Source organism: Molossus molossus, unplaced genomic scaffold, assembly GCF_014108415.1.
Source record: "Molossus molossus isolate mMolMol1 unplaced genomic scaffold, mMolMol1.p scaffold_m16_p_15, whole genome shotgun sequence".
Taxonomy (NCBI): domain Eukaryota; kingdom Metazoa; phylum Chordata; class Mammalia; order Chiroptera; family Molossidae; genus Molossus; species Molossus molossus.
Genome location: NW_023425350.1, coordinates 73,543,320 through 73,557,440, shown reverse-complemented (window position 1 = coordinate 73,557,440; position 14,121 = coordinate 73,543,320). Strand labels below are relative to the sequence as shown.

General features: G+C 52.5%; 1 protein-coding gene across 1 annotated transcript in view; it reads right to left on the bottom strand.

The window, feature by feature from the left end:
• Positions 1-549: 549 nt before the first annotated feature.
• CRACDL (CRACD like) overlaps positions 550-14,121 on the bottom strand; it is a 43,855-nt gene continuing 30,283 nt past the window's right edge. Inside the window, exons 7-9 of the mRNA XM_036263214.1 lie at positions 3,422-3,609; positions 2,294-2,438; positions 550-1,230 (exon numbers count right to left, since the gene is read on the bottom strand). Of these exons, the coding sequence (XP_036119107.1) occupies positions 1,088-1,230; positions 2,294-2,438; positions 3,422-3,609 (476 nt within the window). The 3' untranslated portion in view covers positions 550-1,087. The remainder of the gene's footprint in view (positions 1,231-2,293; positions 2,439-3,421; positions 3,610-14,121) is intronic.

Genomic DNA, 14,121 nt, shown 5'->3' with positions numbered 1-14,121 from the left:
TCGAACCGGTGACCTCTTGGTGTATGGGTTGATGCTCAACCACTGAGCCACACCAGCTTGGTGAAAACTTTGTATTTTGTTTGTTTGTTTTTTTGGTGTGTGCCCCTAGCGGGAACCGAACCCAGGACTCTCTGATCCACAGGCCGACGCTCCAACCACTGAGCCAAACCGGCCAGGACTGACACTTTGTATTTTTTTATATGTTGTACTAAATATATGAGAAGAGGAAAAAAAATTCTGTATTAATTCCCAATTTCCAAAAATAAACAGCAACATTTTATTGCAGAAAAAAGAGTCTAAGAAAAATCCAAACTTCAAAATCAATTCAATGGAGACTTTAAATGAGAGATATATTCAGCGAAACTCTATGATTTGCATTTAACTCAGTGCTGGAGGACGTTCTCTAAACGTGAGTAGAAATAACTTTTACACATATGACAGAGCATGTTTGAAACCTTTTATTGAACAGGCAATGCATTGTGCAATGGTTAAGGACACAGATGCCTAGTGGAAAAGTTTAAAAATTATTTTTGGAAACAGTCTACGGGTTGATGCTCCCTGCTGTGTTCTTTCCGCCCCTTCGCAGAGTGACTATCTTCAGGAAGGCTAACTGTTTTACAGCTGCTCTTGGAAGCGGCATCCCTGCTTACCATAAATGTCATGCCCAAAAGTAAACACGAGAGAAGACAGGGCCACAGGCAAGACGACGACCACAGACACAGCTGCTCTCACGTGGAGGCACAGACACACGTTCTCCACGTCCTAGCTGTGCATGCGCTTCCTTCTTCTTCCTTGTCGGAGGCCCTTTGATCAAGGGAATTCTGAAAGACTCACATTCATACCTTTGGGCACAGGCCTTGTTCCTGGCCCTTTTCAATGGTGTTCTTGTTTTCGGGCACGGCCGGCCCAGGACTGTGGCTGTGTGTCTGTCTTCCTTGTTTGCCTGGTTCGTTCTTCCCCAAGCTCGCCCTCCCATAACCTGATGATAAAAATCACTCTGAAGTTTCAGTGTGTTTGCCTTTAGTGGCAGTTTTCCCCTAAGTGACCTGTCAAGGTGGTGGACATTTTTTACCAGCACGCTGTCAACCTATTTGATAATTTGGGGCATGTCACTCCAAGCCTGAGATTTCTTTCTGGCGAGCTCCATCCAGGACGGCTGATCTGTGCTGGCATAGCTGGCCCGCTTCAGCTGATGCAACTCCCTCTCCGTCACCACTGCCGCCTGAGCTGCTGGGAAGGGGACAAAACAAACAGAAACGTGAGCAGTGTACATTTTCACTTAAGCCCCTTGCATTTCTTTAAAATACCTATCAAGGTCTTAACTGTGGTCTCAAACATGACACCCTTACAGTGCAAAAAGGTAAAGAAGATTTAGGCACAGAATAACTTCTGTAATAAAAAGACTGTCAGGCAGGCTTACATGCAGTGAGGAGAGAGAAACTTCCATAATAAAAAGGCAGCACTCTGGGGACTGGTGAGTACAAGTGTGAGTATTCTTTTTTTTTTAATTATTATTTATTTATTTTTATCCTCACCCGAGGACATTTTTGCATTCATCTTCAGGGAGAGAGGGAGGAAGAGAGAGAGAGAAACATGGATGTGAGAGAGATACATCAAGGGGTTGCCACCCACACGACCCCAACCGGGGCCGGGGACAAACTGCAACCGAGGCATGTGCCCTTAGTGGGAACCGAACCCGGGTCTCTCTGTACCGTAGGCCGACGCTCCAACCGCTGAGCCAAACCGGCCAGGGCCAGGGCATGAGTATTCTTAACACTACTGAACTGCACACTTAAGAATGGTTAAGATGGTAAGTTTTGTTATGTGTTTTACCCTAATTAGAAAGAAATGTAAAAAGTGCTGACACATGGAGTGACAGAGCGGACTGCTCAGTGGAAGCCAGATACGAAAGAACGCACGTTTCGTGATTCCGTGGGCAAGAAATGTCCACGAAAGTTAGATGGAGAGACGGGAAGTAGATTCGTGGCTGCGTAGAGCTGGGAGCGGTGAATGACGGTACAAGGGCACGAGACGCTTTTCGGGGTGAGGCTCTAAAACTGAGCTGGATGGTTGTACAGCTCAGTGAGCATATGCTCATTGCCAATTCAATACACTCACTGAACTGTATGTACACTTACCACAGGTGAGTTTTATGGCAGGAAAATGATATCTCAATCAAAGCTATTTTAACAAATCAATGTGTCTAATAAATCAGAAACAAAACAAAAAATATGTTTCCGACCCATCTCAGAAACACATTCAGAGTGTCTGAGACTATCTGCAGGTTTCATACCCAAGTTCTGATGGGACAAAGAGATCCCTCTTTGCAGCCCCTCCTGGAGGCCGAGCTTTGTCGCCTGCCTTCGGTCCACAGTGGGCTTAGCCGGGGCGACCAGGAAAGACTTGCTGCGGACAAAGTCGGCTTGCTTCATGGGCTCCTATCAGGACATAAGAGAGAGACATGCTGTTGGGTCACCGCGGTTCAGATGGGTACAAGAAGAGCCCTAGGCAGCAGGCCACGAGGCCTGCCAACAGGAAACGCGCGGCTGGTACCTGCTCGGAGGAGGTCTGCTTGTGCACACCTGGCTCCAGCCTTCAGAACAGTGTGGTTCTCCTGGGCACACACAGGCGTCCCGGTTTCTGCCCTGTCCCCGCCCTGGCCTCAGCCCCAGATACTGGACAGCAGGGATCCCATTTGAAAGTCAAAATGAATTGCGTTTGGAAATAGTTTTTAGGTTTTTGTGACACTTGGTATGCTCACGGGTGCCCCAAGCCAGCTCACTGGTTGGTATTTGTTCTGTAATTGTCTGTATGCAGAGTTTCAGGTGCGGGGACAGCTGAGGTTTGGGTGAAAATGAATGGAAGCAGGTCTTATTGTAGGCTCAAGCTCACCACCTCACACGGCTGAAACAGTCTGTGGGCTCACCTCGGTGGCGGTCGGGGGAGCACAAACGCCGTGATTCTCAGCCTGCTTCTAAGCACCATTGTTTGGGCTTGAGAAAGCTATTTGCAGTCCAGACTTCAAAATGGAACCCTGGGTTCCAGCCCTGCAGCCCTGAGTGGGGAGAAGGAACCCCAGCAGGCATCCAGCCCCGAGGCAAAAGCAGGGCTGATCCATCACTGCGGAGTGAGCTGAGATGGAGCTTTGGACATGGTTGCTGTGTCTAAGTGAGAAGTTATTTGAACCCTGTTCCATTTCTCCAGATGCTGCGTTGCCTAGGAAGCAGGAAGCAGAGAGCCATCTCCACTCTTCTCTGCCTCCCCAGCAGCCCAGCACACGCCAAGGGCAGACAGCAGCCACCCTCACAGGCCTCAGGCTCTGTGATGACCATGCAGGACCTGTGGTCCTTGGGGGGTCTCAGCCTAACCCCAGCCACTACCACATCTATAGGGACAGGAAGGGTTTACTCGAAGTACCCACCTGGGCTCTCTTGGGTGCCTTGGCTGGCTTTCCTGTTTCAGACTTCAGGGTCTGAACCCCAGGCTTGTCCTCCTGGTCAGGTGGCTGCTCTGGGGCCCCTCGCCACTTCTGTGGAGTGATGGTGATCCAGGGCGGCCCGGGCTGGCCCTTGGCTCCACGCCCCGTTGCTGAGGGAGGCAGCCCCTTCTCTGTGGGCAGAGACACAGGTTGTCAAAACAGTCCTAGTCCCTCTTCAGCCTCCCACACAGAGGACACAGTGCAGGGGCGAGGGGAGCAAGGGCCAGCGGGAGGGGAAGGACGTCTGGGAGCCTCTCTGGGGAGACTATTACTTTTCTTTAGGGGATTTTGTTTTCTCATTTAAGGGTGCACCAAAGAGATTATGCTCCTCTAGTCTGAGCCATAAAAATTGCAACTGTTCCTATACACACATTTTAGAGCCAACTTCCTCCTACGGGATATTCCCTGGAATGATGTAAAAGTAAGTACACAAAATAGATAGGATGTCTGTAGTATAAGCCTGTCAGTATGGACTAATACATACTTCCTGATTTGTTTAGAAGTTGCAGACACATTATTATTCTCTTTTCTTTAAAAAACTGCACCCTGGCCCTGGTTGGTTTGGCTCAGCAGTTAGAGCATCAGTCTGTGGACCAAAGAGTTGCAGGTTTGATTCCAGTCAAGGGCATGTACCTTGGTTGCGGTTCGTCCCCAGCCCTGGTAGAGGTCATGCAGCCAGTTGATGTGTCTCCTGCATTGATGTTTCTCTCTCTCCCCACCCCCAACCCCATACTCTATCTGAAGATGAATGAAAAAATATCCTCGGGTGAGGATTAAAAAAAAAAACATTGCACCCTGGTCAATATGCTCAGTGGTTAGAGCGTTGGCCTGCACACCAAAGGGTGGTGGGTTTGATTTCCGGTCAAGGGCATGTACCTGGGTTGGAGGTTCGATCCTCAGCCCCGTTTGGGGTGTGTGCAGGAGGCAACCCATTGATGTGTCTCTCTCAAAATGATGTTTCTCTCTCTCCCCCTCCCATTCTCTATAAAAATCAATGAAAAAAATATCCCTGGATAAGGATTAACAAAAGAATTTGACTATTGTAAGCATGCCCTTCCATTTGTAAAGAATGACGCCCAGAACAGCCCCAGGCGTCCTCCTTAGGGTCCCAGTGAGAGGGAGACCCTAAGGCAGTTAAGGCCGAGCTGTGTGCTGAACCTCCTGCCACTGTCCCCGTGCTTGTCCCCGGGGGTAAGACAGCAAGTCCGTCCCCTTGCCCCATTCCTTTTGAATTCTTCTGTATTTTCATACTTTCTACGATGAGAATGTATTACTTTCATCAACAGGAAAAAGAAGCAATCATACTGTTTTCAGGGAAACCTACGGATAAAATAAGTGGCCTCTCACAGTTCAGCAGTCCTCTCTCAAAGTACACGAGATGCGAACGCCGCCCCGCGAGCCCCGCGTGTCCCCACACGTGCGCCCCAGCACACGCGCACAGACTCGCCGCGCGCCGGCGGCCCTTTCCCTCCCACGCTGAGCGCATCAGCCAGGTGAAGGCGGCGTCTGTCACGGCCGATGTCCAAGAGGGGTTCGCATTGCCATTCTCCATGGTCTGAAATGCGCCTCCCTCGCTCTGGTGTGTACGGAATATTCCTGTTTCTGTTTCTGCCTTCAGTTCAACCTGGAGTCTTTTTCTCTCAGTCGCTTGGTCACCAGGCGAGGACGAGGGACAGCAGCACTGCCCCAGAACCTCTGTCTCCCACCCAGAAGGACCTTGGGCTTCGCACACTGACCTCTCCTTGGCCTGGGCAGCTGGGCACGGCTCCTGCTCTTCTGGCTGCTCCCTGAGGCCTTCACCCCACTGTCCCCTGGGCACCCTGCTCCATCTCAGACTCATCTCTTGTCCCTTCCTGCCTCTCAGGCTCTCTCTTCCCTGCTACTTTGCATTATTCTTGGGTCTCCTACAGCTCAAAAAAAAAAAAGTCTCCCCTGAAGCTCACCATCTCCTTGAAGCCCCAGCTCCCCATTCCCCTCCACCCTCAACTCTAGGGCCTCTGCATGTGTCTGTTCAGCTAATTCCTCCCAGCCACACATGAACACTGCTACCTGCCCAACCACTGGACCATTATTACTGATGTCCTTCTCCACCCTCAACATGCTTACCCCCTGCAGCTCCGATATGACCACACAGTCACTCTAGGTGGCCTGTCCTCCCTGGGTGCTTCCTCTCCAGGTCCCTGCCAGTCTCTGGCTCCTGAATCTGGCGATTCTTCCTTGTTCCCAACCCCCAGCCTTTCTCTCTTCTTCCCAAAATGTCTCTCTGTTCCACTCCTGATTTCAACACTCAGATGTGCTCGGGTTGCTTTCAAATGTATAATCTAGCCCTATTTTCTGTTCTCAGACACAGCCCGACATTTCCACTCCCCTTCTTCCCTCCCACCCTTCCTCCACATAGCTCGAAGTCTAGTGGGGGGGACTAAGTAACCATGGTGGAAACTGGGAAATGCTAGACTGTATAAAGTGCTATGCGAACACAGCCCTGACGCTAGTGGAGATTTGAGGATGCTGTCCGGGCTGGGACCTGGAGGAGGAGCGCAAACCCAAGAGGCCTCGCAGGTGGAGGGGGGGCGGCCTGCAGGCCGCCGGGAAAGGTGCAAGCAGCGGGGGTGAAAGGGGTCCCTCAGGCGTTCTTCCTGTGCACGTGGGGAGCCTTGAGGGGTTAATCCAGGGGCACATCTGGAGGCTGTGAATACATCTGGCTGGGGAGCTGACGAGGGAGGCTACGGCCATGGTCCAGAAAAGTGACAAGGGATTGGATGCCAGAATCACTCGCCCAGGGCTGCCTCTCCATGCAGCTGGCTCTGCTCCCCCTAGCTGGACACTCTCCCCCTCTCCTCATTCTTCTGTAACTCTTTGAGACATCTGCCCCAGTGGCTGGGACTAGACATGCCTGCTAGCTGACTGTCTACCCCACTGACTTATGCTTTTGGTCATTTAGAACTTCTTATTTAACAAACACAGGGCACAGACTATATACCAGGTCCTGTTCTAACAGTAGCCCATTTATGACATAATTTTACATTTAATTTTTTGTCCAGAGACCCTGGCACACAAAAGGTAGGCTGGGTGGGTGCATGTTTACAAAAAGTATACATTTCTCCTTCCTTGTTATCAGTCCCTCGTTCACAGAGTCCTCACACAGTCTTCCTGGGCTTTTCTTAAAATGCTTCATTCACGTCTCTGGTCTCTTCCCTCTCAGTGAAGTCCCCGGCCGTGCCCTCTGCCCTGCCCTGCAGGGTGTCGGGCCGTCTTCTCGGCTGCACTCAGGCCCTGGCCTCGCCCTGGGCACACCGGACAGAAGGGTCTGACTACGGGTTGAAACTCATTACCTCAGTCAACAAAATATTCTGGCTAATTCGAGTCAAAGTGCATGTGGAGAGAAATTTTCCATCGGGTTTTAATGCACAGGCAGAAAGGCAGCCGTGGAATGTCAAGGCAGCCCCCCCAGCCCTCCTGCAGCTCAGCGCGGGGTGCCTGACACTTATGTCACTCGTACTGTGAGGCACAGGACATAGCTTTGGTGAGATCCTATGCCATGCAATCAGATAACCCTCTCTGAGCCAAAAAGAGTATTTAAAACTCACTGGATAAAGTTCTATAGAACAGGGCACCCAGGTGCTCCTGGGGACTGTGCTGAGAGGAGGTCCTAGAATGAGCTGGGTACCCCAAGGGTGGACCAGGGCTGGGGAGCCCACCTCGCACACCTGAGGCAAATCCCAGTCTTCTCCCTTCTAGTTTGCTCTGGGAGCTGCAGTCTTGTTAACAAGGCAACTAGGTTCAGCCTGGAAGAGGTGGTTGTTTTCTTTCCTTCCATCAGGAGTGTGCTGGCAGATTTCACGGCAAGCAGAGAAGGGCCACGGGCTGCACGCCTGAGTGGAGGTGTGCGCCCATACGTCTGGGTTCACGGGCAGACCCACAGAAGGGAGTAAGCGCCACAGCCGGGCCAGGCCAGGTAAGGTGACCTGTGACGGTGACCAGTGCTGGACCAGGCACTCGGCTGATCTCTCACCAACCACTTCTTCCTTGCTGGGCTCTCCTTCTTCTTCCTGAGTGCAGGTTCCCCCTTGTATTCTGCACTCTCCTTCCCCACGTCCTCCTTGTCAGGAATGCAAGTAGGCCGGAGGGACCCTTTCACAGGGGAGAGGGCACAGGTGGTGGACAGGGTCCACACACGGGGAAGGAGGGAGAGGAACCACAGCGACCCCCAACTGTGATTCAGAAAGGCCTGAGATTCCACCTGGAGCCCCAGGTAACCTATAGGAAGTCCCTGTCTCAGGCAGAGCAGCTGGCTGATGAGCAATGGGACATTGTGCTCTGTGGCAGAGGCCTGGGTGGCCACTGTGATCTACACCCTCACACCCTGCACCTGGCACCCACAGCAGCTGCAAGGGTTGGGGGTGGTGTGCCATGTTCCACAAAGGGCCGGCCCAAAAGAGGAAGGAAGTAAACATAGGTAATTACAGGATAAGGCGAGTTCAGGGGCCAAAGACCGTATGCTGTGACAGCTTCTCAGGAACATTCAGGGTCTCAGTTGCACCATAAACCGCTTCTGAGACTGAGCACGTGCAAAACAGCCCTAATTCCAGAGAGCATCGATGTGTACCAGATTAAACAAATGCAGCGGAAGGCCCTTCGTTGACCTCTTTCTGCCTCAGTCTACAATTCTAACCCAGTCATCTGTATTCAGGAAGACCTCAAGTTAGCCATTCAGAAAACCCTCATGCTAAGCCATTTCTAGATATTCAACCACCCCTCTGTGGGAGATGCCCCTTTTTGCTTATTTTGACTTACTGATTGGTGATGGCTTTTTTTTTTTTCCTTTTCTTTTTTGGTACCTATTAAAATTCAGCCTTAGGGTACTGTTTCTTTCGTTCACGAAAACTCCTGAAATGACAGGTGGAGGGAGAGAGGGTGGGACTCGAGCGGTGGTCTGCACCCCACGTGGCAGGCAGACACAGCCGAGTGTGCAAGCTGGGAGTTGTCAAGAACACTGTCTCCTGAGCGAGAGGCATGGGCTGTGCTGCAGAGACCACCATGGTTTCTTGCCCTTTGGCTAAGAAAATAAAGTAAGGAAAAAAAATACAACAGAAATCTTAGCTTCTGCGACAGCATAGAGGGACCTGGAAAGTTTTATGCTAAGTGAAATAAGCCAGTCAGAGAAAGACAAATACCATATGATCTCATTTACATGTGTAATCTAATGAACAAAATAAGCTGACAATTCAAATAGATCCAGAGAGACATGGAAGTAGGGAACAGAAGGACAAACCTCACCCGGAAGGGGGTGGGGGACGGGAAGAGATAAACGGAAGAGATAAACCATGCTGTCATCTTAAAAACACATCGCAACAGCTCATTCCCAGCCCCTCAGAACAGCCTCCGTAGAAGGAGAGGCCTGAAAGATTTCTGATCTCAGCGGTTGCATCATCCACACTTGTCACAAGGAGCTGAAGCCAGAACAGTGGCTCTGGGCTTCTGTAACAGTATCTTCCTGTTTCTGCTCCCAGGCCCTCTGGCAGGGCCCTGGTTTACAGGGGGCCAACACTGAGCACCGGCCCTGAGGGGATCGCTGCGCGGTGCGGATGGGGGTAGGGGTGGGGCCTCTCACCCAGCCGAGCCCTTATGCCTGACTTCCTGTGTGAAACTTGGGGTTGTGTTTTTTAAAAGCATGTATTGATCTATTGTCAGTCTCAGCTTGCACAGATAGCTCCTGATCAATACACGCTGGCTGTCTGCAGCTGCTCCTCGTGGACTCTGTCCACAGCCAGGCTTGCTCTCACCACGAACCTGGAGGCTCCGGGGCTCGTGGGAGCATTTATCTCAACGCTGTGCTGAGCGTTCAGGCTTGAGCGAGAGCTTTTCGCAGAGCGAGCTCCTGTTTGTAATGATACGCAATGGGGCCATGCCCTAGTTCCACCTCCAGATGAAACCCAGCACCGCTCCTTCCTTGCCAGCCCAACAAATACAGATGGTCCTCACTGAGAATTCCATATTCGAGAATTTTCCTACTTGCTGAAAGGTATTTGAAACCCCCAAATCAATACTCATGACCCGTCATGGTCACCTGCAGACGCGTGCAGAGCAGCAAGGCTGTGTACTGATCAGCTGGTGAACATGTGACCAGAGGCAGGAAACTCACGCTGTAATTTCCCAGGAGCAATGGTTCAGCATCTGCTAATTCAGTGTTTGCAAGAGGTTACAGAGCATAACTACTGCAAATAACGAGAACTGACTGTACCTGGTGAGTGTGCACTAGGCATGGGGCCCCGTGGCCAACGCTGAGACCACAGTGGAAGGACCTTTCTAACCCCACACACCTCTTCAGTGCACCGCACACATGCTCTCCTGCAAGCCATCACCAGTAGAGGGGTCCAGGGTCCAAGGTCCAGGAACGTGTTCCAGAGCCCACCAGAAAGGGGCCTGGGAGGGGCCTCTGGGTACTAGTTTCAGTGTTTTCTGGTTGGCATGCTCAGTGTGTGAAAAATCCATTGAGCTATACACACGGTCTGTGCCTTTCTCTGCACGTGTATCATTCTTAAGTAAAAAGTTAAAAAGGAAAAGAACTACTCTAAGATAGTCAGGACTCACTCAGTGCACGGACAGTGACCAGGAGTCGTCTAGGTCCCTGCCCTCTAAGAGAAATGAGGCAAATTTGCACCACGGAGCTGCCTCCATCCGGTGCTTAGGTCAGGGTGCCGCCAAAGGGGCAAGGGCTCTCCTAAGGACGCCCTCTCCCTCGCTGGCAGACCCTTCCCATTCGCTGCACTCCCCTGGCCCTCAAATGCACCCCGGGGTCCTGGGCCCACTTGCCTTTCCAACCGCTGCTCCCCCTCCCAGCTAGTCTCCCCTTCCTTGCATCTCTGAAGGCCTCCCCTGGATCCACCTCCTTCCCCAGAAGCAGGGGCAGGGAGCCTACCTCTCTAATCACAGACCCACGCACAGCCTGGTGGAACATGGAGCTCTCAGGGAAGACAGCGACTGTCTCAGAGCCTCTTTCTCGGCCACCAGGGCCACGGGGTCCCTACCCCCTTTCTCTACTCCAAAGTCAGGCACTGCTAGGACCCCCTCGCTCGGTGGAACCACCTTTCCTGACCTATGCTTCTCCTCTCTCACAATCTTCAAACCCACATGTCAGGAAGAAATGCCACTGTTGCTTTAAACGTTCCTGAGTGTTTATGTCATGACAGGTGAGAGCTAGTGAGGCCACGACCGTGCCCTTCTTCCCCATACGGAACACTTTCCGTGAAGCATCTCCTTGCTCACCACACAGGGTGTACTCAGTTAAAGGACACCGATAACTATCAGCATGTTGTAGCTTTATAACTAATCCAGTCCCGGTGAAAAGGCCCAGTGTCAGCGTTTACCCAGGGACAGTGGGCAGTGCGTGGCCCAGGGTGGGGGTCTGTGCAGGTCTCCATGGGGGGATATATGAGTCTTTTCCCAAATGGAGACCTGGGGTCTCCTTCGTTGATTTGTGGTTACAGCACCAACTCTGGTTCAGGGCTCTGTTGCTCGTAGGCGGAATCTGTGAAAAAGCCTTTATGAAGAAATCAACGTGCGAGTCACATCTGGATTTGGACGTGTGGGGCTGGTCACATGCAGGCACATTACTGCGGTGCCCCCAGGGTCAGCACGTCCAGGCTGGCAGATATCCCAGAGTCGTCCAGCCCAACCCCCACCTCTCACAGTGGGGGCCTGGCAGCCCGCAACAGGCTCAGGGCACAGAGCTGTGATTGAGGAGCGTGGATGGAAAGTGCACTTGCCCAACCACCCCTGTCTGTGCAATGAATACAGCCCGAGCAGGAGGCAATGGCCAAAGTCCGTCTGCGTACAGAGACAGCTGGTCTCCATTACCCGTCAGGTGATACCAGGGGGCCTTGTAAGTATCTGAGGGTGGAAAGGCACTGTTATTTGAAAATAATTTTGAGCGACAGCAGACAAAGGAGAAAACATAGTGAAACTATTATGTTACATGACACTCTCTCTTTTTTTTTTAAGCCTCATCCGAGGACATTTTTCCATTTATCTTCAGATAGAGTGGGAGGGAGAGATGGAGGGAGAGAGAGAGAAACATCGATGTGAGAGAGACACATTGACTGGCCACCACCCACACAACCCCAACAATGACCGGGGACAAACTGCAACCGAGGTACATGCCCTTAGTGGGAACTGAACCCAGGACTCTCTGGTCCGCGGGCCGACGTTCTAACCGCTGAGCCAAACCGGCCAGGGCAACGTGGCACTCTCTTATAATCTGAAATGGAAACACACCCTGCCTTGGGTTCCAGGTGGATCCCCAGGAAGAGCCGGAATCCTACAAGAGCTGTCTCGAGGGGCCGTCGGAGAATATGCCATGAGTGTGAGCGATGGCACTTACCTGAGGTCTTGGATTTCCCTTCCTTTATTACACCTGGGCCCTTCCCCCCTCCTAGATGGACAGGGAAATTCCTCAGCTAACAGCTAAGGTTTGTTCAGCCTTGATTTTCAGAGCAGTATCGTATTCATAATGACCCTCACACCTCTCTGCAAAGTAAGGGTATTTTCATCCCCGTTTCAGAGACGGAACAGTGTCTCATGAAGTCCAGGGCTTGTTCAGGATTACATGGCCAACATGTGACAAAGGGATATCAGAACACAGGCTGACTTCCAGTTTCCATCCACTACGTCCCATACCATCTCATATTAAGGGGTGTGACCCCACAACTTTCCTTTACACCGGTCCCTCTTCAGTGTCACCATCATTGAGTGGTGAACAACAGTCAGCCTCAGCACTGTTGAGATTTGGGGCTAGATGTTCTCTGTTGAGGGGGGCTGTATGTTTGACTTGTACACTAGATGATGGTAGTATCTCCCTGCCCTCCCGCAGAGAGCCACCGAGAGACAGCACAACAGCAAAGGGCGCCCCCAGGGGGGGTCCACGCGGCCCCTCCCACAGCCCACGCACTACGAGCCTTTCGGCAAGTTCTTCCGCTCTCCCATTTATGACATAGGACTGTTGCTGGAAATTAAACGGTAAAGCATTTGATATAACACTTGGTACTTAGTAAGTGCTAAATACACGTCAGCTGTCGTGTGTAAGGCGTGGGTACATCCACTGCAGACCTTCCGTGGGAAGCCGATGTGGGAGACGGGCTCAAGACAAACAGGTGCAAGTGTTATGGGGCTTTAACACCAAGGACATTTGGGGGAAGAGCACAAGCCTGACGGGGTCTCAGACAAATGTCCTTGGTAATGACGGCCCTGGACCAGAGCACCGTCCAGTAGGCTTTCTGCTGTGGCGGCCACGTTGTCTGTGCTGCTGGCCGGTCACATGCCACTGCTGCGCTCCGGAAACGCTGCCAGTGTGACAGAGGAACTGGATTTTTAAACTTAATTTTAATTCATTTCAGTCCACACTTAAACAGCCTCATGCAGCTAGTGTTTTGGGTCAGACAGCACAGCCTGGATCCTTGCTACTCAACGTCCCGGCTGAGGACCAGCCGTCGTGTGCTCATCCCGACCCACTGCATCAGATCTCCATGTCAACGAGCTCTTTAGGCTTAGGAGGCGCTGCCACAGAACAGGGGTTCTTGGCGCTGCCCACACGTTAGACCCGCCGCGGAGCCTTGGACACTCCCACTGTCGGGGCTCACCCTGGACCGAGCAATCAGAATCAGTGAGGCAGATGACCCTGATTTGCAGCCAAAGCTTCCTTCCTGAGAAAGCCTGGAGGGACAGCCATGCTGCCCTCTCTCTGGCTGATACAACATGCCTGAGAACTGGGAATCACCTGGTGCCCCTGCCTGGTGCCTACATCCACTCCCAGGGCTGCCCATGCTGTGCCCACACAGTCCCCATCTCTAGCCTTAGCCCGCCTGAGGGGCCCGTCATGAAGACATTGCCTTCCCTCTGCAAACCTTTCTTCCGCTGCACCGAGCCCTGGGATGAGCACGCGGAGGGCTTCGGGCCCCATGTGAGATTCATGGCTGCCCTGGAGAAAGGGCTGAAGTGGCACCGATGCAGCTGATGACGGTGGTGGCACTGCCCGTCCACACACTGGGAGGTGGCTGCACCCTCGCAGGAACTGAGAGCTGGGTCAGACAGAGCAGAGCATCCCTTGACCCTGATCTCCGATGGTCCCCCGCCAAGACAAGGACAGAAGGATTCCTGGTACCTTCCTGGTCACTCTCAGGTCCTAGCAGTCACTTGAGAACAGGGCACAGCCTTTGGGCTGAGTCATTATTAAATGTCCTGTCCCCTGATTGCAGGGTGTCTGAGCTGGGAGCTCCTTTCCCCAGGGCTGCGGGTCTGGGCAGGAGGTGGAGGAGGACCGGCAGGGCTCTCAGTGGCTTTGTCTGAACTGGGCCCAGCAGAGTCCAAAACTGTGCAGGATTCGCCTCCACCACTGTGCCTCTCTGGCTGTGACTCAGTTTCCCCCAGCTGCTGTGTCCTGGGGTCCCTTTGCCCTCTGCATGAGGCAGCGCCCTGGCAGCACAGGTGGGTTTGTGTGGCTCCTGCTGGTGGAGTCCAGCTCTCCAAGAAACGCCAGGCAAGCCTCCCTCTCCCCTGCAGACGGCAGACCTCGGGAGGAGGGTCCCCTGCTCCACCCCGAGCGGGGCATCCACAGAACTGCAGCCGTGCTCCCAGAGAAAGTGTTTTGC